General features: G+C 49.1%; 2 protein-coding genes across 2 annotated transcripts; both read right to left on the minus strand.

The window, feature by feature from the left end:
- Positions 1-3,291: 3,291 nt before the first annotated feature.
- On the minus strand, positions 3,292-11,048 carry hjv (hemojuvelin BMP co-receptor; the record flags this gene model as incomplete). Its single annotated transcript, XM_079227401.1, has 6 exons — positions 3,292-3,930; positions 4,457-5,010; positions 5,766-5,868; positions 7,276-7,439; positions 7,536-7,874; positions 11,030-11,048. 6 exons carry the CDS (start codon positions 11,046-11,048, stop codon positions 3,292-3,294), a joined length of 1,818 nt encoding a protein of 605 aa, XP_079083527.1.
- On the minus strand, positions 10,576-24,387 carry thbs3a (thrombospondin 3a). Its single transcript, XM_079227449.1, has 23 exons — positions 24,276-24,387; positions 21,676-21,882; positions 21,152-21,405; positions 20,964-21,066; positions 20,645-20,671; positions 20,464-20,546; positions 20,134-20,185; positions 19,886-20,034; positions 19,620-19,757; positions 17,644-17,718; positions 17,341-17,493; positions 17,134-17,244; positions 16,935-17,042; positions 16,435-16,594; positions 16,209-16,327; positions 15,323-15,375; positions 14,998-15,179; positions 13,535-13,713; positions 13,403-13,451; positions 13,125-13,321; positions 12,433-12,605; positions 12,199-12,338; positions 10,576-12,083 (listed from the first exon to the last, which is right to left on the minus strand). The coding sequence occupies exons 1-23, from the start codon at positions 24,352-24,354 to the stop codon at positions 12,022-12,024; spliced, it is 2,853 nt and encodes a 950-aa protein (XP_079083575.1). The 5' UTR covers positions 24,355-24,387; the 3' UTR covers positions 10,576-12,021.
- Between the last annotated feature and the right edge of the window lie 2,402 nt (positions 24,388-26,789).

Here is a 26,789-nt window from a genome sequence, read left to right on the forward strand (position 1 = left end):
TCTGGGGGCGTCTGGGTGAAGACACGCCGCGAGCTCCGCCCACAACGCCAGACACAGGAAGAGCAGGTACCCACAATGCACTGCAGCAGGAAGAGGACAGGGTTTTGTCTTCAGGTCAACAGATTTACTTTGAGTGAAGGTTTGAAGACGTTCTCCTCCGTTCCAGGAACAAAGTAAACAAGCTTTGTGTTCACGGCAGAAAGATTACAATCTTAAATTATTGAAATCTGTCGGAAAAAAATACAACTTTAGAATTGTCGAACCTCCTGCAGTCGAGGAAGAGGGCGCTAAAAACTCACTGGTGATCTCTAACTGGAGGGCTGAAGCAGCTGGTCCTGGTCTGATGGTCTGGAATTCAGTCTAGACTCTGGAGGTCTGGACTCTGGAGGTCTGGACTCTGGAGGTCTGGACTCTGAGGTCTCGACTCTGAGGTCTGGTGTGAAGCCTTCATGCCACAGAAGCTGTATTTATGTTCTTGCAGAAGAGTTCTGAGGAAACTTCAGGAAGGAGTGTGCATTCATCATCATCATCATCATCATCTGAAGGAGCTGGAAGACGAACTTTGAAACAAAAAACTAGTTTCACAGCCACAAAGTTTGATTTCATCCAAACGATAAACAATAACACATGTTTTTGTTTTGTTAATAATCCTGTGATTATGAATGATTAATAATAATAATGATCATTATGATTATTATTACACGTCCAGCTGAAGCATCATGTTTAGTTCTAATGCAACAAAAATAAGATAAAATAAGATAAGATAAGATAAGATAAGGAGACCCCGGGGAAGACCGAGGACACGCTGGAGGGATTATATCTCCCGGCTGGCCTTGGAACGCCTCGGGATCCCAGAATGAGCTGGAAAGTGTTGCGGGTGAGAGGGAAGTCTGGGTCGGCCTGCTGAACCTGCTGCCACCGCGACCCGACCCCGGAGAAGCGGCTGATAATGGATGGATGATAAAATAAGATAAGATAAGATAAAATAAGATAAGATAAAATAAGATAGTCCTTTATTAGTCCCGCAGTGGGGAAATTACAGGATTACAGCAGCATTGCTCACAAGTGAATACAAAAAGATAAAAAGACGTAATTATTAAAAGCCGGACATGATGAAGATGACAAACTGAGACAATGTCATAATCATCTTCTTCATCGTCATTATTCAGATTTCTGCTGAACTTTGACTCATGAGAAATAAACATCACCTCAGAATAATTAACCCTTCATGTTCTTTAGTTTACTGTTGACGCAGGAAACGTTTCATCAGACAGAAGGAATGTCCTTAATTCTGCAGGAAGAACACACACACACACACACACACACACACACACACACACACACACACACACACACACCTTCGTGTAGGAACACGTAACACACGACCGGAGGCCAACATTCATTCATGCAACATAAAAATATAATTTAACTTATTTCATTTTTCCAGCGTCTTTCTGTCTTTTTAAATGAATAATAAATATGTGTTTCTTGATTTTGTTTGACTGATATTTCCCCTCCTGGTTCAGTGTGACTCGTGTGTTGACCCTTCAGGGTCTTTGGCCTTTTTCTCGATTTTACATCATTTCTTAAATTCACCTTTTAAAGACACTTGGATATGAGATGCATACCATGTGTTACATCTAACATTGCAGAACAATGTCAGCTCTCTATATAATGTATAATATGATGTTATAATGTTTGGCGGGATAGTCTGAGAACATATAAGAAGGCCCTCCGTAATGCCAGAGGAGCCTATTACTCATCACTAATAGAGAAAAACAAGAGCAACCCTAGGTTTCTCTTTAGCACTGTGGCCAGGCTGGCTGAGAGTCATAGCTCGGTGGATCCGTGTATTCCTATAGAGCTCAGTAGTAATGACTTCATGAACTTCTTCAATGGTAAGATTCTGGCTATTAGAGACAGGATCGGTGATCTCCTGCCCTCGACTACTGCCGGTCCATCCTCAGGTGGGATGACATGGAGGAGGCTGTGGGCCCTGCTGTGTGTCTGGATAGATTTTTTACCATCAACCTCGACCAACTGTCTTCAATGGTTTCTACTTCTAAATCGTCTACCTGTCTCCTGGACCCTGTTCAGACTAATCTGTTTAAGGAAGTTTTACCTTTAGTTAGTGCCTCTCTACTAGATATTATCAATGGGTCTTTACTAACTAGTCATGTACCACAGTCTTTTAAAGTAGCTGTAATGAAACCTCTCCTTAAGAAGCCCACTCTGGATCCAGAGGTGTTGGCTAACTACAGACCTATCTCTAACCTTCCCTTCCTCTCTAAGATATTGGAGAAGGTAGTCGCAAACCAGTTGTGTGACTTTTTACATAACAATAGTTTATTTGAGGAGTTTCAGTCAGGATTTAGAAAGCATGTCTCTGTTCTGGTCTTGTTAGACCTTAGTGCTGATAAAGGACTTGTCTCTCTTCTGGTCTTGTTAGACCTTAGTGCTGATAAAGGACTTGTCTCTGTTCTGGTCTTGTTAGACCTTAGTGCTGATAAAGGACTTGTCTCTGTTCTGGTCTTGTTAGACCTTAGTGCTGATAAAGGACTTGTCTCTGTACTGGTCTTGTTAGACCTTAGTGCTGATAAAGGACTTGTCTCTGTACTGGTCTTGTTAGACCTTAGTGCTGATAAAGGACTTGTCTCTGTACTAGTCTTGTTAGACCTTAGTGCAGCGTTTGACACCATTGACCATGACATCTTATTACTGAGACTAGACCAGTCGATTGGTATTAAAGGTACAGCACTATGCTGGTTTAAGTCGTATTTATCAGATCGATCTCAGTTTGTATTTGTAAACGATAAAGCCTCGATAACCACTGCCGTCCATCATGGAGTTCCACAGGGTTCTGTGCTTGGACCTAACTAACTCACCTGTAGTTCCCGGCTCAGTGTAGTTCCTGGGAAGGAGGTGACTAATGACTGGTCATTTCACTGTGGAAGATTTGATTCTTGTGCAACAGTTCAGCCTGAACGTGTTCCATCAGGCGACTACTTTACCTGCTGACACACCGATCTCCACAGAGGACCAGGAACATGTGAAGTCCTCCAGCACTGAGGGCCCTGAAGGCTCCAGATCAATAACATCATGGCGGAAAACAAAAACAGATCAGGTTCAAACTCTTAAACATTCAGAAGTTTCTGTTTTATTTTCAGTTTACATGTTTCCATGAGGAAGTTCTCTGACTAGATCAGGTCCAGCCCAGGAAAGGGGGCGGGGTTAAAGTCTCTGTCCGGCCATGTTGGGTGGAGTCACGTGACCGCCATGCGGAGCAGTTCATCACATGTTAGACAGCTCTGCGGTCAGAGTTCCCAGCATGCCGAGCAGCAACAGCAGCATCGAGCCCCGTGGTGCTCGGTGTGGCCCGGCGGCGGCGGCCGGCGGCAGGTGGACTCTGGTTGCGTCAGAGATCATGTTCGTGGCGTCCTGCAGCGCGCTGACGGCCGCCGCGCTGGAGTTCAGGTCTCCGCTGGCGATCAGGTCGAACACGCAGGCCTGGAAGTAGACGTCTCTGGCGGGAAGCAGCGCGGCGCAGTGGGCCCGCGCACCGGCGGCGGAGTAGGAGGAGTCCGGCGGCGGCGGGCGGAACGTGTTGAGCGTCTGGGAGGCGGGGCATCCCCACACGCACAGCTGCAAGTCCTGCTCGGGCCCGAAGGCCTCCACCACGCCGCGCGGCGAGCGCACCGACAGGCCGAGCGAGCGCCCGCTCTGCCGGACCACCAGCAGCGTGCCGATGTGCGCCGCCCAGATTTCCGCGTGTCGGCCGGGGCTCTGGGTCCGGACCGTCAGGCTGCGGTGACCCCGCCGCTCGACGCTCGACACCGAGCCGTCGGCGAACGCGGCGGGCACGTCGTCGAGCTCCGCCTGGTACAGCTGCTGGTCGATGCACTGGCGCCAGTTCTTAAAGATGATGGTGATCTGGGGAGAAACAAACGGGACACGACTTGGTTTCACGGTATCTTTTGGAGTTGCGCCCGCGACTTTGGGAACGTAGTTCCAGTATTCGCAGTTCCGTAGTAGTGGGCGACTCGGTTCCACGGTTTCTTTTGGATCAGAGCCCGCGACATCGGGAACAACAGTGACATCGGGAACAAGAGCGACATCGGGAACAAGAGCGACATCGGGAACAAGAGCGACATCGGGAACAAGAGCGACATCGGGAACAAGAGCGACATCGGGAACAAGAGCGACATCGGGAACAAGAGCGACATCGGGAACAACAGTGACATCGGGAACAAGAGCGACATCGGGAACAACAGCGACATCGGGAACAAGAGCGACGTTCCCGATGTCACTGTTGTTCCCGATGTCGCTCTTGTTCCCGATGTCGCTCTTGTTCCCGATGTCGCTGTTGTTCCCGATGTCGCGGGACATTCCCAAAGTCGCAGGCGACTCGGTTTCTTTTGGCGACCGCGGTACATCGGGAACGTCCCGCGAGACTCACCTTGGTGAGCGCGGTGGCGTGCGTCCCCCCTCGGGCCGGCGCGCTGGTGGCCTGCACGTACAGGTACTCGTTGTCTATGAGAGGCCACGCCCCCTGCACGGCACACGTCTGGAAGCCGTCGCTGAAGGTCCGGACGTGCGGGTCCCCGAACACGCCGCAGTGCAGGTACTCCGGCGCCCGGCCCTCGCGGGCAAAGAGGTTCCGCTCGTAGAGGCAGGCGTCCGCCGACAGCGTGCCCTGCGGCGGTGGTGGGCGCGGCTGGGCGGCGGGCCCGGCCCGCGGGCAGCGGTGCTGGATCAGCAGGTCCTCGATGCCCTGCACCGCGGAGTGGTACGCCAGGTCGCCGCGGCACGGCCGCGCCATGCGCCGGGTGCACGTGGCGTAGGAGCGCAGGGCGCCGCAGTAACCGCCGCTCACCGCCTCCCTGCTGAAAGCTCCTCCTCCACCTGCTGCTGCTCCTCCTCCTTCAGCTCCTCCACCTCCTCCTCCTCCCAGGTCCAACGTCGCAGCCACAAAGTCAGAGTTACACCTCAGTATCCGACAGGAAGCTCCGACTGAAGAGAGGAAACATTTAAATATCATCCCCCTGATGATGTCATAGTGAGGTCATAGTGATAATGACGATGTCGTAGTGAGGTCATAGTGATGTCATAGTGTTGTCATAGTGTGGTCATAGTGATGTCATAGTGAGGTCATAGTGATGTTGAAGTGATGTCATAGTAATGTCATAGTGAGGTCATAGTATGGTCATAGTGTTGTCATAGTGAGGTCATAGTGATGTTGAAGTGATGTCATAGTAATGTCATAGTGAGGTCATAGTATGGTCATAGTGATGTCATAGTGAGGTCATAGTGATGTCATAGTGATGTCATAGTGAGGTCATAGTGATGTCATAGTGATGTCATAGTGAGGTCACGGGACAGATTGAAAAGCCTTCTGAGGATAATTTGTATACAAATACAATTTTATTTAATTCTAAATTGTATATTTTATTAATACAAATTTTATTTAATTCTAAATCGTGTTTGAAAGAAGATGCAAAGACTCATCCAACAGAAGTTTTTATATATTTTATATGAAAAAAAAACCCTCTTTAAACTGGCTGTTCCTCACAACCGGACGATTGAAGGATCACGACGCTCTGATGAAAAACACTGCACAGGTGCATTGTGGGAAATGTAGGATCCAGTGAGTTAAACCATCATTAAAACGTCACAAAGAGATTCACTTTGAAAAGATCTTCTTTAGTGCAGTCTGTTTGCAATCAAAGGCTTTTATTTTGAAGGGCCTCAGCCAGGTGATGCCTTACCTTCAGGTGAACTCAGCTGGACCAGCAGCAGAGTCAGGTGGATGCAATGTTTCCATGGTAACGCGGAGGCCCGAGGCTCCATCAGCAGGGACTCACCTGGACTCTGAGAGACACAGAGAGGAGAACATGTGGAACTGTTCCTTTAAATGAAGGAACGATGTTCCTGCAGTCAGCTGACCGTTAGTCCTCTGTGACCGGGGGGAGGGGCTGTGTGTGTGTTTGTGTGTGTTTGTGTGTGTGTGTGTGTGTGTGTGTGTGTCTAAATTTAGACCCCAGTTGCCACACACACACACACACACATTTTAATAATAATAATACTTGACTTCACGCTGCAGACCAACCAGCTCTGTCCTCGCATAACAATCAATAACAACAACGATAATATTATTTTGTGTGTCAACAGAGGCCTGACAGATCAGGACATGAAAAACAATATTATTGTTTACAACAAATTATCTAAATCGATCCGCTGACGTAGAAACCAGAACTCATAGAAGATCTTTGATTCATGAGAAACAGATTAAAGATCTGAGACTGGAGCCTACATCTCCCACAATGCACCTGGACACGTGTGTCTGTCAGAAGACTCCTGATTAAAAAGACTTCATTCATGTTAACTTGTTTACAGATTTCAGGATTCAATAATAACAAGTTATTAATGTTACTAATACGTTATTAACAAGATACTAATTTTACTAATACGTTATGAAGAAATTATTAGTATGTTATTAACAAGATACTTATGTTACTAATACATTATTAACATGTTCTTAATGTTACTAATACGTTATTAACATGCTGTTAATGTTACTAAGACATTATTAACAAGTTATTAGTATGTTATTAACACGTTATTAATATGTTATTAACAAGTTATTAATATGTTATTAATATGCTGTAAACATATTATTGAACATTATTAACACATAATTGATACATTATTGATACATTATTGATACATTATTGACATTCGTCTCTCACCTTCAGCTGATTCAGGATCAGAGTCCTTCCAGTCTGTCCTCAGGGGATCATCTGGACTTGAAAACCTGCAGAACTCTGTAGGACTCTGTAGGACTATACAGGACTCTCAATGACTCTCCAGGACTCTCCAGGACTCTGTATGACTCTCCAGGACTCTGTATGACTCTGTAGGACTATACAGGACTCTGTATGACTCTCCAGGACTCTGTATGACTCTCCAGGACTCTGTAGGACTCTGTAGGACTCTGTAGGACTATACAGGACTCTGTACGACTCTCCAGGACTCTCCAGGACTCTGTATGACTCTCCAGGACTCTGTAGGACTATACAGGACTCTGTACGACTCTCCAGGACTCTACAGGACTCTCCAGGACTCTGTAGGACTCTCCAGGACTCTGTAGGACTATACAGGACTCTGTAGGACTCTCCAGGACTATCCAGGACTCTACAGGACTCTACAGGACTCTGTAGGACTATCCAGGACTCTCCAGGACTCTGTAGGACTATCCAGGACTATCCAGGACTCTACAGGACTCTCCAGGACTCTGTAGGAGTCTGTAGGACTCTCCAGGACTCTCCAGGACTCTCCAGGACTCTCCAGGACTCTGTAGGAGTCTGTAGGACTCTCCAGGACTCTGTAGGACTCTCCAGGACTCTGTAGGACTATACAGGACTCTGTAGGACTCTCCAGGACTATCCAGGACTCTCCAGGACTCTACAGGACTCTGTAGGACTATCCAGGACTCTCCAGGACTCTGTAGGACTATCCAGGACTATCCAGGACTCTACAGGACTCTCCAGGACTCTGTAGGAGTCTGTAGGACTCTCCAGGACTCTCCAGGACTCTGTAGGAGTCTGTAGGACTCTCCAGGACTCTGTAGGACTCTCCAGGACTCTGTAGGACTATACAGGACTCTGTAGGACTATCCAGGACTATCCAGGACTCTACAGGACTCTCCAGGACTATCCAGGACTCTGTAGGACTATCCAGGACTATCCAGGACTCTACAGGACTCTCCAGGACTCTGTAGGAGTCTGTAGGACTCTCCAGGACTCTGTCCAGGACCACCGAGGACTCTGGTCTGTCCCACTCTGGGTTCTTGTCTTTTCCCCGCGGTGCGTTTACAGCTGACCGGGAGCGTCAGTCGTTTCTAAATAAATCACCAACCAGCAACCAGCACCTGCTGCACGACAACTGTCATACACACACACACACACACACACACGCATGCACACACGCACGCACACACACACACACACGCACGCACGCACGCACGCACGCACACGCACGCACGCACACACACACGCTGCAGTGCATTTTTATTTCAGACCTCCAGGAAGTAAAAACTTTATTTAAATCCGGACGTTTAACAAAGTTCACTTCAGTTTTAACTTCTTTTGTTTTTCATAAATATTTCACATTAATTTACTAAAACTTCAAAGATCAGTTCCACAGTTATGAAATATATGTTGAGATACTTTGACTGCATCTCAGTGAAACAATTTATATTTATATCTGATAACTTTAGTTTCTGTTGACATTAAAGGTCAGTTTATAAAACCGTGTCTTTGTTTTAGAATAAATAGTTCAATGTTGATTCATCAGAAATAATAAAGTATATAAATACAAATGGGACAAAGGACAAAAGTACTTTTACTTTTTCTACCCAAGCAACATTTTGAATGTTCTCAAAGTATTTTTCTTTAAGTTTGACAGATATATTTTATTTTTAAAATAATCATGTTATAGTTAATTTCATCTAAACTTTTAATTTAAATGAAGTTAAAATGCTTAAAAAGTAAAAACTGCTTTACATTTTAAATATGAATAATTCTGCATTACCGATCAGCTGCAGTTCCACCAGAGCTCCAACAGGCGGAAGCACTGACACGCTGACGCCACTTCAAAAACATCATTAATGCGTTAAAACGTCCGGTTCTAAGGGAAGTTGAGGCCGTTTGGGGCTCCGCAGGTTACGCTGGCCCTTTAAGAGAGAAGAGGGGCCCCTCCACCCCTTTGTTAGGCTCAGAGAGAGGGGTCAGGACTAAACTAGGTCTGAACCAGGACTAAACCAGGTCTGAACCAGGACTAAACCAGGCCCGAGACCCTCCACAGACGCCAGAGAGAAGCTTCAGCGAAGCGGTGAGTCAACGCTGTTTAAAAAACAGAACCCCCGCAAAGCAGTGGGCCGGACTCTGTCTCCCTCCGCCCTGAAGCACTGTGCTGATCAGCTGTCTCCAGTGTTCACTGAGATCTTCAACACCTCCCTGGAGACATGTCACGTTCCAGCCTGCTTCAAGGCCTCCACCATCACCCCGTCCCCAAGAAACCCAGGATCACAGGACTCAATGACTACAGGCCCGTCGCCCTGACCTCTGTGGTCATGAAGTCCTTTGAACGCCTGGTCCTGTCCCACCTCAAAACCCTGACTGACCCACTCCTGGTCCTGTCCCACCTCAAAACCCTGACTGACCCACTCCTGGTCCTGTCCCACCTCAAAACCCTGACTGACCCACTCCTGGTCCTGTCCCACCTCAAAACCCTGACTGACCCACTCCTGGACCCTCTGCAGTTCGCCTACAGGGCCAACAGGTCTGTAGACGATGCTGTCAACATGGCCCTCCACCACATCCTCCAGCATCTGGACTCCAGGAACCTACGCCAGGATCCTGTTCGTGGACTTCAGCTCTGCCTTCAACACCATCATCCCGTCTCTGCTGCAGGACAAGCTCTCCCAGCTGCAGGTGCCCGACTCCACCTGCAGGTGGATCACAGACTTCCTGACTGACAGGAAGCAGCACGTGAAGCTGGGGAAACACGTCTCAGGCTCTCGGACCATCGGCACCGGTTCCCCCCAAGGCTGCGTTCTTTCCCGCTGCTCTTCTCCCTGTACACCAACAGCTGCACCTCCAGTCACCAGTCCCTCAAGCTCCTGAAGTTCACGGATGACACCACCCTCATCGGACTCATCTCTGGTGGGGACGAGTCTGCCTACAGGTGGGAGTCACTATGAAGGAACAGCAGAGGATGTTCTTCCTGAGGCAGCTGAGGAAATTCAACCTGCCAAAGAAAATGATGGTGCAGTTCTACACTGCCATCGTTGAGTCCATCCTCTGCTCCTCCATCACCGTCTGGTACGCTGCAGCCACTGCCAAGGACAAGGCCAGGCTGCAGCCAAGGACAAGGCGTTGATTGTTGTTTGTCTCGTCTAACGTCTCATGTCTAATGTATGCACCTTCCGCCTAGAAAAAAATCCTTGTTTGTGTAAACATTCCTGGCAATAAACTGTTTCTGATTCTGAAGCGCAAAGAACCTGAACGCAACGTTTCCTTTTATTAGAAAAAAGAAGAAATATTATTATAATATAGAAGAAAATATTAATATTATTTTTGACATTTTATGGAGTCGGCCATTTTATCCATAAAAAATAAATAAAACCATCAAAGACCATCAGAGGTCGAAGAAGACTATTATGGGATGGACGGTGATGAACTGTAATAACTTTATTTTGTTAACTTTATAAACTTTATTGACAACATGTGTTCCGACACTTAAGTTTATGAACAAACTATCCTTCAGAACTAAAGTATCAGCTAATGTTAGCATGCTACCATGCTAAGGTAACATGGTGAAATTAGCTCATCTTAGCATGCTAAGATGTTAAGATAACATGGTGAAGTTAGCTCATCTTAGCATGCTGACACAGTGAACATTAGCTAATTTTGGCATGCTAACATGCTAAGCTAACATGTGAACAATATGTGTTAGCATGTTTGCATGTCACTGACGGGCCGAGAGATTCAAAATGATGAAAGACAACAAGCATCGTTTTAGGAAATGTTCACAGACTTTTATTTCAACAAACATTTGTACATTTAAAAAATACATAAATGTGTAAAAAGAGTATTTCTCTGTTTTCATCTTCATGTCCCCTCTCATGTGTCCTCTCCTGTGTCCTCTCATGTGTCCTCTCCTGTGTCCTCTCATGTGTCCTCTCCTGTGTCCTCTCATGTGTCCTCTCCTGTGTCCTCTCCTGTGTCCTCTCATGTGTCCTCTCCTGTGTCCTCTCATGTGTCCTCTCCTGTGTCCTCTCATGTGTCCTCTCATGTGTCCTCTCATGTGTCCTCTCCTGTGTCCTCTCATGTGTCCTCTCCTGTGTCCTCTCCTGTGTCCTCTCATGTGTCCTCTCCTGTGTCCTCTCATGTGTCCTCTCCTGTGTCCTCTTATGTGTCCTTCTCATGTGTCCTCATGTCCCCTCTCATGTGTCCTCACGTGTCCTCACGTGTCCTCTTGGGACACATCAATGTGACATCTAAACACATTTCCTGTCCGTGTACCTTTCACAATAAAAGTCCTGTTTGTTTCTTCCGCAGCACCAGGTTGTTTTACTGGCTGCTAATAACACATTATTCTGTCATGTTTTGACAATAAAAACCTGCTGGTCTTTGTGTTATCTAAAAGCTTTTATTTTGAAGAGACATTGTGAGTCCTGGTCCTCCTCTTCCCTTTGAGGGAGGAAGATGACGATGATGTCATTGCCTCGCTGAGATCTGAACTCCATCGGATGACAGACTGCTTATTGTTCTCAGCAGGGCCTTTGTTTGTTTGTGTGTTTGTTTGTTTGTTTGTTTGTGAAACTGAACCAAAAGACAAACAAAGATCAATTAAAGGAACGATGATCCTCTTCAGACGTTTGTGTCTTTGAACGCCGAGACGAACCGACGAGTGTGTGTGTGTGTGTTCATAGGGGTGTGTGTGTGTGTGTGTGTGTTCATAGGGGGGTGTGTGTATGTGTGTGTGTTTATAGGTGTGTGTGTGTGTGTGTGTGTGTGTGTGTGTGTGTGTGTGTGTGTGTGTGTGTGTGTGTGTGTGTGTATTCATAGGGGTATGTGTGTGTGTGTGTGTGTGTGTGTGTTCATAGGTGTGTGTGTGTTCATAGGGGTGTGTGTGTGTGTGTTCATAGGTGTGTGTGTGTTCATATGGGTGTGTGTGTGTGTTTATAGGTGTTTGTGTGTGTCTGTGGGTGTTCATAGAGGTGTGTGTGTATGTGTGTGTGTTTATAGGTGTTTGTGTGTGTGTGTGTGTGTGTGTGTGTATTCATAGGGGTATGTGTGTATGTGTGTTCATAGGGTTGTGTGTGTGTGTGTTTATAGGTGTGTGTGTGTTCATAGGGGTGTGTGTGTGTGTGTGTGTATGCGTGTTCATAGGGTTGTGTGTGTGTGTGTGTTTATAGGTGTGTGTGTGTGTGTGTGTTCATAGAGTTGTGTGTATGTCTCACAGCTGGATGTGTAACAGGAATTGTTTACGGTAAATCTGGAAGTCTTCTGGCACCGTGTCTGAAAAGAGATTCATAATCAATAAAGTGGTCTTAAGCCCAGCCCCGTTAAAACCGTATAGTTCTGCATCACGCTCATCATCACAGAGGTCGGAGGTCAGAGGTCGAGGTCGTACCGTTGCAGCGGTACCGCAGGTTGGACCAGATGATGTTCTCCTGAGAGAAGCAGAACACGCCCAGCCGCCCACCTCGCATGCTGGTATCCACGACGACGCCGGAGTCCGCCACCATGTCGGGGCCCTCAAAGAGCCTCACCCTGCAAAGGGACGGGTCAGGTTCTGGTTCTGGTCTAGTCCAGCCTCATGTCAGGTTCTGGTCTCACCCAGCCTTGTGTCTGGTTCTGGTCTCACCTGATGTAGCCCACCTGCGGCCGGTGGCTGAGGTGCCAGCGGTACGAGGTCTTGTCCTTCCAGCCCACGTTGCGTGGATCCTTCCAGAGCAGCTTCACCTCTCCAGTTGTGTCTCCGGTGTGCCACAGGGCGTTCCTCAGGAACTCTCCCGGGCCGGTCCGAGACTTCACCGCCTGCAGGGCGACACAGGGCCGTTAGAACCGCGACCCGGTACTACACAGGGACCGTTAGAACCGCGACCCGGTACTACACAGGGACCGTTAGAACCACGACCCGGTACTACACGAGGACCGTTAGAACCACGACCCGGTACTACACGGGGACCGTTAGAACCACGACCTGGTACTGCCTGTGCAAGTAGACTAGAACACAGAAGACAGTAGAAGAGCAGGACTCGTTACTACATGAGGTGCTGACTACCACCACCTGGTGGCAGCAGAGAGCTGTGAGCCCAAACACCAACAAACTAGTGTACTACATGTACTGTTCAGTGTACTACATGTACTAAATGTCAGTGGCGGGCCGTGCATTTTTTACCTCGGCCTGTTGTCTGATATTGTATACATAAATACGCGAATGGCGGGATGCTGTTCGGTGAAAACACGGTAGAACAATAGAACAAAGTAGAACAGTAGACAGGTAGAACACAATAGACCAGTAGAACCCAGTAGAACCCAGTAGACCCCACAGACCTTGAGCTGCAGGCCCGGCTCAGCCGTGGCCCTGAAGGGAACCGACTGCCAGTAGGTCTGCTCCGTCTGCTTCCACATCACCACGTAGAAGCTGGACGAGTCCTGGTAGCCGAACACGAAGCCGGCGTAGTCGTCGTCCGTCACTGTGTTGACGTGGAACGTTCCCTCGAAGTCGACGCCGTTAAACGCCGTGTAGCCTGCAGACACACAGGGAGGTCAGGGTGGATGAATCCGGTCTACCCTGGACCCCGGTCCCACAGAGGATCAGAGGAACGTACCCACGGCCAGACCGGGGTCGCTGTTCATCGTCTGGACGATCTCCATGCCCTGAGGACCAAACGGGACGGATCGTTAGCGGACGGGTCTGCTGCTCGGGGTTCCTGTTGGACCGGCGAGGATCGGAGGGTCACCTGGTTGAGAACCACCCAGGTGGGGTCGATCTGGGCGTCGCCCTCCGGGTCCAGGATCACCGTCTGATAGGCTCTGAAGTCGGTCAGCGTGACCTCGGCGCTCTCCGGACAGACGTCGACCAAATCCATCACCGAGTCGTTGTCGAAGTCATTCTCACACACGTCCCCAACCCCGTTCACTGGAGAGAGACAGACAGGTGGAGAGAGACAGACAGGTGGGGAGAGAGAGACAGGTGGAGAGAGAGAGACAGGCAGGAGGAGAGAGAGACAGGTGGTGAGAGAGAGATAGGTGGAGAGAGAGAGACAGACAGGAGGAGAGAGAGACAAGTGGAGAGAGACAGACAGGTGGAGAGAGAGACAGGTGGTGAGAGAGAGACAGGTGGAGAGAGAGAGACAGGCAGAAGGAGAGAGAGACAGGTGGAGAGAGAGAGACAGGCAGGAGGAGAGAGAGACAGGTGGAGAGAGAGAGACAGGTGGAGAGAGAGACAGACAGGAGGAGAGAGAGACAGGTGGAGAGAGAGAGACAGGCAGGAGGAGAGAGAGACAGGTGGTGAGAGAGAGATAGGTGGAGAGAGAGAGACAGACAGGAGGAGAGAGAGACAGGTGGAGAGAGAGAGACAGGCAGGAGGAGAGAGAGACAGGTGGTGAGAGAGAGATAGGTGGAGAGAGAGAGACAGACAGGAGGAGAGAGAGAGACAAGTGGAGAGAGAGACAGACAGGAGGAGAGAGAGACAGGTGGAGAGAGAGAGAGACAGGCAGGAGGAGAGAGAGACAGGTGGTGAGAGAGAGATAGGTGGAGAGAGAGAGACAGACAGGAGGAGAGAGAGACAAGTGGAGAGAGACAGACAGGTGGAGATAGAGACAGGTGGTGAGAGAGAGACAGGTGGAGAGAGAGAGACAGGCAGGAGGAGAGAGAGACAGGTGGAGAGAGAGAGACAGGCAGTAGGAGAGAGAGACAGGTGGAGAGAGAGAGACAGGTGGAGAGAGAGACAGACAGGAGGAGAGAGAGACAGGTGGAGAGAGAGACAGGTTGTGAGAGAGAGACAGGTGGTGAGAGAGACAGGTGGAGACAGACAGAGAGACAGGTGGTGAGAGAGAGGGACAGGTGGACAGAGAGAGAGACAGACAGGTGGAGAGAGAGAGACAGGTGGAGAGAGCGAGAGACAGACAAGTGGTGAGAGAGAGACAGGTGGAGAGAGAGAGAGACAGGTGGTGAGAGAGACATAGGTGGAGCGACATGTGGAGAGAGGGACAGACAGGTGTAGGGAGAAAGAAAGAGACAGGTGAAGACAGACACAGACAGATTTGTTGTCAGGTTGTTAGTCAGAGTCTTTCTGGTTGTATATTCAGGTTGTTAGTCAGAGTCTTTCTGGTTGTATATTCAGGTTGTTAGTCAGAGTCTTTCTGGTTGTATATTCAGGTTGTTAGTCAGAGTCTTTCTGGTTGTATATTCAGGTTGTTACTGTCGGAGTCTTTCTGGTTGGGGTTGACGATGAGTCGGCAGTTGTCGTAGTCGTCCAGGACGCCGTCGTTGTCATCGTCGTGGTCGCAGTCGTCTCCGAGGCCGTCGTTATCAGAGTCCAGCTGGGAGCTGTTGGGGATGTCGGGACAGTTGTCTCTGCTGTCCTGGAGACCATCTCCGTCCCTGCAGGACAACATTATAACACCAGAAGGAATATATTAACACGAGTACAGTCTTTATATGTATTTGTGGTTTTGAAATGATGCAGTATGTGTGTGTGTGTGTGTGTGTGTGTGTGTGTGTGTGTGTGTGTGTGTCAGACATACGTGTCGTGGTTGGTGTCGCAAACGTCTCCCACCAGGTCGTTGTCGATATCCGTCTGAGAAAGAGAGCCGTGTTCAGAAAACACACCGTGACCTCTGACCGGTTGACAGACAGTGAACCTTTTATTGGACAATGCGGATTCCCGTCCCGGTCGTAGACCAGTGGACCAGTGGACCAGGGGACCAGTGGACCAGTGGACCAGGGGACCAGGGGACCAGTGGACCAGTGGACCAGTGGACCAGGGGACCAGTGGACCAGGGGACCAGTGGACCAGTGGACCAGGGGACCAGGGGACCAGTGGACCAGTGGACCAGGGGACCAGGGGACCAGTGGACCAGGGGACCAGGGGACCAGTGGACCAGTGGACCAGAGGACCAGTGGACCAGTGGACCAGGGGACCAGGGGACCAGTGGACCAGGGGACCAGCTCTTTACCCACGCAGGACTACTGGAGGGGTCCTGGGAGTTTGCCCAACCAGTCTACATGTGCTTTGTGGACTAGGAGAAGGCTTTCAAACTGGTCCCCTGGTTTTTTTGTGGGGGGTGCCGTTCTTAGATATAGAGTAAGGAGATGAGTTTCCTCTGTAGGACTCAGCCTTAGAGGGGGAGTAAGGAGATGAGTTTCCTCTGTAGGACTTAGCCTTAGATATAGAGTAAGGAGATGAGTTTCCTCTGTAGGACTCAGCCTTAGATATAGAGTAAGGAGATGAGTTTCCTCTGTAGGACTCAGCCTTAGAGGGGGAGTAAGGAAATGAGTTTCCTCTGTAGGACTTAGCCTTACAGATAGGGTAAGGAGATGAGTTTCCTCCTCAGCCTCCCATTGGAGGTTTTCCGGGCACGCCCAACTAGTAGGAGACCAGAGACTGTTATAAATAGATATCTTCTGTACCTGCATGGGGTTACTAAGCTCAGGACAGCTGTCACAGGCGTCTCCCACTCCGTCTCTGTCTCTGTCCGTCTGCATTGGGTTCGGTACCTTTGGACAGTTATCCAGAACGTTGGGAATACCTGAACACATGTAGATGACTCGGATATTATTTATTAACCTAACCCCACATAGTTCCTATGAAGGTCCCTGAACATGATCTGAACAGGTTTCCAGACGGGTGTCTCACCGTCCCCGTCGATGTCCTGGTCGCAGGTGTCTCCCTGTCCGTTGCTGTCGGTGTCTTTCTGGTCTGCGTTGGGGACGCTGGGACAGTTATCACAAGCGTCTCCGAACGAGTCGCTGTCCGAGTTCTGCTGGTCTTTGTTCGGTACCAGCCGGCAGTTATCCTGTGGGTCACATGGTCACATTGTCTCATGGTCCCATGAACACATGGTCCCATGGTCTCATGGTCCCATGGTCCCATGGTCCCATGGTCACATGGTCCCATGATCTCATGGTCACATGGTCACATGGTCCCATGGTCCCATGGTCACATGATCTCATGGTCCCATGGTCCCATGGTCACATGGTCACATGGTCCCATGATCTCATGGTCACATGATCTCATGGTCACATGGTCACATGGTCCGATGATCTCATGGTCCCATGGTCCCATGATCTCATGGTCACATGGTCTCATGGTTCCATGGTCACATGGTCACTGTAGAGACACACACACTGTCTGACCTCCACGTTTTTGATGCCGTCTCCGTCGGCGTCCTCGTCACACTGGTCTCCGATCCCGTCGTTGTCGGCGTCCTCCTGGCCAGAGTTCGGTGTGAAGACACAGTTGTCCTGGTGGACAGAGACAGACATCAGACACTCCGGTCCTCATCAGACGGCCACTATGATGAAGGTGAGTATGATGAGGGTGAGGGTCTCTCACCTGTTTGCAATGCTTGTTGTTGTCCATGCAGGGCAGAGAGCGGTCGGGATAGCCGTCGATGTCTGTATCCGGTCCACATGTGTTACCATTACCAGCCCAGCCCACGTTACACTGACACACACACACACACACACACACACACACACACTCTAAGTACATAGTCCATAACCGATCCGGTTCATGATGATGAGTGACAGTCGGTCTCACCCTGCAGGCGACCTCCCCGCTCCTCTCCATGGTGCAGTGGGCATTGGTGTCACAGGGGTTAAAGGTCAACGCATCGCACGACTTCCTGGGGGAGCAGCCCGACGTCTGGTTACCCAGGAAACCGGGTTTACAGCCTCCGCACTTATATGAACCCTAGGAGGGGAAAGAGAGGACAGAGAGGACGAAGAGGAAAAAGAGGACGGAGAAGAAAGAGAGGAAAGAAGACAGGGAGGACGTGTCTCCGGTGTTAGGACCTGAGGGGCTGACTGCAGATCAGTTGCTGTGCAGTGAACCTGAACTCACCACGGTGTTGATACACACAGAGTTTGATACACAGGCGTCGGGGAGATCTAAACACTCATCAATGTCCACACAGTCCTGACAGACAGGCAGGGAGAGAGACAGAGGTGTTATTAAAATGGACCCAGGTGTCTTGCAGAGAAAATAACTTCATAAGTTGTAAACATAAACATTCTAGTTGGCAGCAGATCCATCAGGCTGACCCAGACTTCCCTCTCAACCAGCCGGGAGATATAATCCCTCCAGCGTGTCCTTGGTCTTCCCCAGGGGCTCCTACCAGTTGGACGTGCCTCTAATGGGAGGCGTCCAGGAGGCATCCTGACTGACCCGAACCACCTCAGCTGACTCCTTTCGACACGAAGGAGCAGCGGCTCGACTCCAAGCTCCCTCCTGATGTCCGAGCTCTCTAAGGCTGAGCCCTACAGAGGAAACTCATCTCCTTACTCTATCTCTCTAAGGCTGAGTCCTACAGAGGAAACTCATCTCCTTACCCTATCTCTAAGGCTGAGCCCTACAGAGGAAACTCATTTCGATCCTTGTATCCGAGACCTCGTTCTTTGGGTCACAACCCAGAGTTCATGACCATAGGTGAGGGTTGGAACGTAGACCGACCAGTAAACTGAGAGCTGAGCCGTAAGGCGAAATGTTAATGCTGCAGCCGCACCGATCCGCCTGTCCATCTTACCCTCTTGAACAAGACCCAGAGATACTTGAACTCCTTCGCTTGTTGTAGGCACTCTGTCCCCATCTGGAGGGAGCAATCCACCGGTTTCAGGCAGAGCACCATGGCCCCCGAACCTGACGCTCTCTGCCCCCCAGCTGCGCCTAGATATCCTGTCCGTGAAAGTCTCGAACAGGGCAGCCTTGAAGGAGGCCAACACCCACGGGGAATGTGTCTGACTTACTACCGAGGATACGAACACAGCTCCTACTGCAGTACAGAGACCGGATGGCCCGCTGCAACTGGTCCGGCACCCCATACTCCTGCAGCACCCCCAACAAAAACCCCAGAGGGACCAGTTTGAAAGCCTTCTCCAAGTCCATGAAGCACATGTAGACTGGTTGGGCAAACTCCCAGGACGCCTCCAGTAATCTTGCGAGGGTAAAGAGCTGGTTCACTGATCCACTGGTCCATGGCCGGGACGGAATCCTCACTGCTCGTCTTGAATCTGAGGTTCGACGAGCCTCCTTTCCAGCACCCTGGCATAAGCTTTCCCTGGGAGGCTCAGCAGTGTGATACACTGATAGTTCAGCACACTCTCCGGTCACCCTTTTTGAAGATGAGAGCCACCACCCCGGTCTGCCAGTCCATGGCGAAACTCATCCCGTTGGCGCCTAGGAGCCAGGTTTTTGACTACCTTAGTGGCCTCTGCCAGGGATATGGGATAGGGGTTTAGGAGTTCCTCAAAGTGCTCTTTCCACCGCCCGACGATGTCCCCAGTCCGGGTCAGCAGTTCCCCTCCCCCGCTGAGAACAGCCTGGGGTAGGCCCTGCTTTCCCTTCCTGAGCCGTCGGATGGTTTGCCAGGAATCTCCTTGAGGCCAACCGAAAGTCCTTCTCTATGGTCTCGCCGAACTCCTCCCATGCCCGAGTTCTAGCGTCCTTGACCACCGCAGCTGCAGCCCTTCTGGCCTGCCGATACCCGTCAGCTGCTTCAGGAGACCCCTGGGCCAACTAGGCCCAAATGGCTTCCATGTCCCCAACCGATCAGGATGTGTGAGAAGTTCTCCCGGAGGTGGGAGTTGAAGACCTCCCGGACAGGATCCTCTGCCAGACGTTCCCAGTTCCCCCTCACCACTTGTTTGGGCTTGCCAGGTCTCTCTAGCCGGCTCCCCCACCATCTGATCCAACTCACCACCAGGTGGTGATCAGTTGAGAGCTCTGCTCCTCCTTGACATTCTAGTTGTGTCCCAGTTTATTTCCAGTTGCTGTGTGTGTGTATGTGTGTGTGTGTGTGTGTGTGTGTGTGTGTGTCTGACCTGTGTGTGTGTTTTGGCGTAGTCCAGTCCGGTTCCAGACAGCGGGACCCCCCACAGACCAGGAGGACAGGGGTGACAGGTGAACCCCCCCACAGTGTTCACACAGGACTCAGGAGAGTAACACGGCTGCAGCGCACACTGATACACACAGGGGTGGGCATCACAACAGTGTTGTATGTGGTGTGTTGTTGTAGTTATAGTGTTGTGTGTTGTTGTAGATATAGTGTTGTGTGTAGTTATAGTGTTGTGTGTTGTTGTGTAGTCACCTCGTCAATGTCGTGACAGTGCGTCCCGTTGCCGGTGGTTCCAGGTGGACAAGGTCCACAGGTGTACCCTGGGTAATGCAGACTCTCCATACAGGACACGCCCATGTAGCAGGGGTTAGGAGAGCAGCGGGAATGAGGCTCATGGAAACCTGCAGACAGACAGACAGACAGACAGACAGACATGCTTCAATCAGGTCCTCAGATACACAACAGCTCTCATGAACAGAGAAGAAGAACTGCTGACTCACCACAAACCTGGCACTCCAGGATGGTGTTCCTGATCAGAGACATCTCTTTCACCTGGAGAGGAGACGATCAATAAGATCTGTCTGTCTGTCTGTCTGTCTCACCTGTTTTCTGATGTCCCGTCTGTCTGTCTGTCTCACCTGTTTTCTGATGTCCCGTCTGTCTGTCTGTCTGTCTGTCTGCCTGTCTGTCTGTCTGTCTGCCTGCCTGTCTGTCTGTCTGTCTGTCTGTCTCACCTGTTCTCTGATGTCCTGTCTGTCTGTCTGTCTGTCTGTCTGTCTGTCTCACCTGTTCTCTGATGTCCTGTTTGTCTGTCTGTCTGTCTGCCTCACCTGATCTCTGATGTCCAGTCTCAGCTCTCCCAGGATCTGGTTGAAGATGATGAGCTGACCAATCAGAGCCTTGGTGTGATCACCTGACAGGAAACAGGATCAATAGAGGTGAGATGAATCTGATCAGCTGATCAGAGATTATTGATTAGTATTGAACATGAAGTTCAGTCAGTGAACTCACCCAGGATGGAGTTCATGTCTCCATTCACTGAAATGCCAGAGACACATGTGACGTCAGTTAGTGTCCACATCAGTCCACTTCAGTCCACATCAGGCAACCACGATAAGGGAGCTACCACGATGGAAGGGGCTACCACGATGGAAGGGGCTACCACGAGGGGAGGGGCTACCACAATAAGGGAGCTACCACAATGGGAGGGGCTACCATGATAAGGGAGCTCCCACAATGGGAGGGGCTACAATGATAAGGGAGCTCCCACAATGGGAGGAGGTAGGAACAGCCTGGGGGTCAAAGGGTTAAAGGGTGAAACGTAAAGGACCTGAGTTGTAGTCTGAAGCGGCTCCTTGGAAGGGACAGTCCAGCAGAGCCCCAGCTTGAGCCACGGTGCCCCCTAGAGCCAGTCTGAGGGACTCCACTGCACCCTGAAGGACACACAACAAGATGTCTCCCAGGGATCTGAACCGATCATGTGGCCAGCAACAGACCAATCAGAGAGAGGTCTCTCACCTGCAGGCGTCCGTAGGCCTTCTGTCCGTGTCTGATCTCCACCAGCTCCGCCTCTCCGGGCAGGGCGACCAATGACGGCACGCCCTGGCTGGAGTCGGCCAATCGGCAGTTGACGTAGAGCTCCATGTTCATGTTGTCACGGCGAAGGCCTCCGAGCCTCAAGATGATGGAGGTGCTCCTTCCCTCCGACAGGTGAGCGCTATGCAGGTTCACCGTATGCAGCTTCCCATCGCCTCGGAGGTACCGGACCACCACTGGGAGGGGGGGGAAGCGGGGGAGGAGAAGAGGAGAAGAGGAAGTAGAGAAGAGGAGAAGTTCAGGAACTTGAACGTTGGTAAAAAGTGATTTCCAGTCAGAAATGTTCCTTTAACTAATAAATGAAGTCATGTGATATTTAAATGAGTCTAAATAATAACACAGGTGTTATTACACAAAATACTAAACTGTACGAGGAACTCAAGCGAGTCAAAGTTTCCGGTCTGTGGCTCGACTGTTGGAGTGCAGATTATTATGGTCTGTGGAACCTTTGTTGATCTTGCCCATGACGGACACCTCCAGGTACTTCCTGTTGTCCGGCTTGCTGTAGACGCCCAACAGCACGCCGCCCAGCTTGGCCGGAAGCCGGAAGATGGACGCCAGGTAGACGTCACTGAGCGCGCTCAGACCGGCCGACAGCTGCTCCACCGCCAACACGTTCTGCTTGGAGTCATGGAGGCTCAGCACGTCCACCACTGAGGAGTCAGAGAGAGACAACACTGAGGAGTCAGAGAGACAACACTGAGGAGTCAGAGAGAGAACACTGAGGAGTCAGTGAGAGAGAGAGAGAAAGACAACACTGAGGAGTCAGAGAGAGACAACACTGAGGAGTCAGAGAGAAAGAGAGAGAAAGACAACACTGAGGAGTCAGAGAGAGACAACACTGAGGAGTCAGAGAGAGAACACTGAGGAGTCAGTGAGAGAGAGAGAGAAAGACAACACTGAGGAGTCAGAGAGAGACAACACTGAGGAGTCAGAGAGAGAACACTGAGGAGTCAGAGAGAGACAACACTGAGGAGTCAGAGAGAGAGAGAGAGAAAGACAACACTGAGGAGTCAGAGAGAGACAACACTGAGGAGTCAGTGAGAGAGAGAGAGAAAGACAACACTGAGGAGTCAGAGAGAGACAACACTGAGGAGTCAGAGAGAGACCACTGAGGAGTCAGAGAGAGAGAGAGAGAGAGAGAAAGACAACACTGAGGAGTCAGAGAGAGACAACACTGAGGAGTCAGAGAGAGACAACACTGAGGAGTCAGAGAGAGAACACTGAGGAGTCAGAGAGAACACTGAGGAGTCAGAGAGAGACAACACTGAGGAGTCAGAGAGAGACAACACTGAGGAGTCAGAGAGAGACAACACTGAGGAGTCAGAGAGAGAGACAACACTGAGGAGTCAGAGAGAGACAACACTGAGAAGTCAAAGAGGGAGAGACCACTGAGGAGTCAGAAAGAGAAAAAACACTGAGAAGTCAGAAAGAGAGAGACCACTGAGGAGTCAGAGATATAAAACACTGAGGAGTCAGAGAGAGACCACTGAGGAGTCAGAGAGAGAACACTGAGTCAGTGAGAGAGAGAGAAAGACAACACTGAAGAGTCAGACAGAGAGAGAAAGACAACACTGAGGAGTCAGTGAGAGAGAGAGAAAGACAACACTGAGGAGTCAGAGAGAGAGACAACACTGAGGAGTCAGAGAGAGAGACAACACTGAGGAGTCAGAGAGAGAGACAACACTGAGAAGTCAGAAAGAGAGAGACCACTGAGGAGTCAGAGAGAGAGAGAGAACACTGAGGAGTCAAAGAGAGAGAGAGAGACCACTGAGGAGTCAGAGAGAGAGAGAACACTGAGGAGTCAGAGAGAGAGAGAGACCACTGAGGAGTCAGAGAGAGAGAGACAACACTGATGAGTCAAAGTGAGAGAGAGAGAGAGACCACTGAGGAGTCAGAGAGAGGGAGACCAATGAGAAGTCAGAAAGAGAGAGACAACACTGAGGAGTCAGAGAGAGAGAGAGAGAGAGAGAGAGAGAGAGAGAGAGAGAGAGAGAGACCAATGAGAAGAGAGCTGTTGATGTTAACACCCTCTGGATTAAAACAGATAAATAAGGTCCAGGCTTTTATTCTGAAGGGAAGAGTTGAAGGTCAAATCAAAGTAAACTTGATTGGATCAGTTTGAGCCTCAGGAGCCAACGGAAACACCACAGAGGAAGAACAATAAGCAGCCACTTCCTGTCCTCCGTCCTGCTGTGGATATTCTCACAGTTTCCACAGCCCCTGAATGCACCACAGCCCGGAATGCACCACAGCCCTGAATGCACCACATCAACTTGTAGCAGCTGGCTGCTTCCTTCCACCCTCAGACTAAAATGAATGAATCCATAATAATACTATTCATAATAATAATAATAATAATGATAAAACACAGTTTCTACATGTACTTTATTTATTGACCTTACTCGTATTGTTAGTGTCACTGTGTCAGTATGACTCCTTTTACATAATTGTTATTTATTATATTTCCGTTCTATTGATGTTCCCTTCCACTTTGATGAGATAAAACCAGAGAATGTTTCTTACATTCTCTGGTTTAATCTCATCAACATACATACATCTATACATACATATACCATACATATATATATATATATATATATATATATATATATATATATATGGTATATACACGTATATATATACATAATATATATATACACACATATATACATATATATAGAAACAAAAATATATACATATAAAAAAGTATATATATACAAATAAATATATATACAAACCCAAAAAATATATAAATTAAAAAAATATGTGTATACCTTTAAAAAATATATTCATGAATAAATAAAAAAGTCTATAAATACAAAATATATTGTATTATATATTTTTTAAATGTATTACATATATATATAAATAAATAATTAAGCCTATCTGAGCTGAAGGAAATCTGATCTGGAGTCAGCTTCCTGTTCTTATGGTGCGATACCTGATCACCTGATCACCTGATCACGTGATCACCTGATCAGGTATCGATCCCTACACGGTCAGCTGGAGCAGTTTAATAAAACATGAAGTATAAACGCGTTACCTCGGACCTCCGGGGCTCCCAGCGAGAGTCCAGCGCAGAGGAGCGGCAGCAGAACCGGGACCCAGACCATGGGACCCATCACGGGACCACCAGGACCACCAGGACCACCGGGACCACCGGGACCACCGGGACCACCGGGGCCGGGTGAGCGGAGAGACGGGTCGGTACCGGAGCTGCAGCCGCCGTCAGCGGGGAGAAAAAACTTTAAGAAGAAACGGGAACGAGAGAGACGGAGGAGACCCGGAGAGACGGAGGAGACCTGGACCCGGAGAGACGGAGGAGACCTGGACCCGGAGAGACGGAGGAGACCTGGACCCGGAGAGACAGAGGAGACCTGGACCCGGAGAGACAGAGGAGACCTGGACCCGGAGAGACGGAGGAGACCTGGACCCGGAGAGACGGAGGAGACCTGGACCCGGAGAGACGGAGGAGACCTGGAGAGACGGAGGAGACCTGGACCCGGAGAGACGGAGGAGACCTGAACCCGGAAAGACTGAGGAGACCCGGAGAGGAACCTAATGGTCACGAGCGCAGCTGGAAAGTGCTGCTGGCGCGCGCTTATGTCTCCTCTGGACGGTTCGTGCGCGCGCTCGGGTCTCCTCTGGACCACTCCTGCGCGCAGAGTGACTGGAGGTCATTAGCATAATGCGCGCGAGTTAAGATACTGAGTCTCCTCCAGGAAACCTAGACCTCATGGAGAGACCGGCTATGAACAGGGAGAGGGTCTATGTGGGTCTTTAGAGGGTCTAGAGCTTCTATTGGGTCTATAAAGGGTCTTTAGAGGGTCTAAAGAGGGTCTAGATGGGGTATATATGGTCCTTAGAGGGTCTATAGAAGGTCTATAGGGTCTTAATAGTGTATATATGGGTCTATAGAGGTCTATAGGGTATTTAGAGGGTCTTCATATAGAGGGTATATAGGGGTCTATGGGGTCTTTAGATGTATATAGGGGTCTGTATAGGGCATATAGAGGGTATATAAATGGTCTATATATGTCTATAGAGGTTATATATATGGTATATATAGATGGTCTATAGAGGTTCTATATATGGTCTATAGAGAGTCTATATAGAGGATTTATAGATGGCCTATATATGGTATATAGGGGGTCTATAGGTGGTTCATAGAGGTTATATAGATGGTCTATAGGGGTCGATAGAGGGTCTAGAGGTTATATATATATATGGTCTACATGGTTATATAGAGATTATATAGGGATTGATGGAGGGTTTATAGAGGTTATATAGATGTCTATAGAGGTTCTATAGAGGTTCTATAGATTCAATTCAGTTTATTTTATATAGCCCAGCATCACAAATACAAATTATCCTCAGAGGGCTTTACAATCTGTAACATAACATCCTGTCCCGGGACCTCACATCGGATCAGGAACAACTCCCCAAATAAAGATAGTAAAAACCTTCCACAGGGAAAACAGGAAGAACCCTTCAGGAGAGCAACAGAGGAGGATCCCTCTCCCCGGATGTACAGAAGAATAGTGGTAGAGGTTCTATAGATGGTCTACATTGATTATGTAGAGGTTCTATAGATGTATATAGAGGTTATATAGATGGTCTATATAGGTTATGTAGAGGTTCTATAGATGGTCTACATAGGTTATGTAGAGGTTCTATAGATGTATATAGAGGTTCTATAGATGGTTTACATAGGTTATGTAGAGGTTCTATATATGTATATAGAGGTTCTATAGATGGTCTACATTGGTTATATAGAGGTTCTATAGATGTATATAGAAATTCTATAGATGGTCTACATAGGTTATGTAGAGGTTCTATGGATGTATATAGAGGTTATATAGATATATAGAGGTTATATAGATGGTCTACATAGGTTATGTAGAGGTTATATAGATGTATATAGAGGTTATATAGATGGTCTATAGAGGTTATATAGATGTATATAGAGGTTATATAGATGGTCTATAGAGGTTCTATAGATGTATATAGAGGTTCTATAGATGTCTACATAGGTTAAGGTTGTATAGATGTATACATAGGTTCTATAAATGGTCTACATATGGTCTATAGAGGTTTTATAGAGGTTCTCTCTGAAATAGTGAGAACAGTTTATTTGGGAGAAATCAAACGTCTGCTGGATCTGGATTCATGAGGTCACAGACTTCTAGGATCCGGACTGCACACAAAGTGAACCAGGTCTTTAGGGGGTCTCCAGGTCTTTTGGGGGTCTGCAGGTCTTTTGGGGGTCTGCAGGTCTTTTGGGGGTCTGCAGGTCTTTTGGGGTCTGCAGGTCTTTTGGGGTCTGCAGGTCTTTTGGGGGTCTGCAGGTCTTTTGGGGTCTGCAGGTCTTTTGGGGGTCTGCAGGTCTTTTGGGGGTCTGCAGGTCCGGGTCCTGCCGGTTGGCGCTCCCTGTGTGAGCCGGTGACGTCTGCTCTGCTGAGATGTAAACAGAGTTGTTCTCGGGGAACCGATCCAAGTGCCGATGAACAGAGTGGAACGGAGAGGACCTGCAGAGACCTGAACCCTGCAGGCCTCT

The sequence above is a fragment of the Taurulus bubalis genome, assembly GCF_910589615.1.
Source record: "Taurulus bubalis genome assembly, chromosome: 12".
In the NCBI taxonomy this organism is placed as follows: Eukaryota; Metazoa; Chordata; class Actinopteri; order Perciformes; family Cottidae; genus Taurulus; species Taurulus bubalis.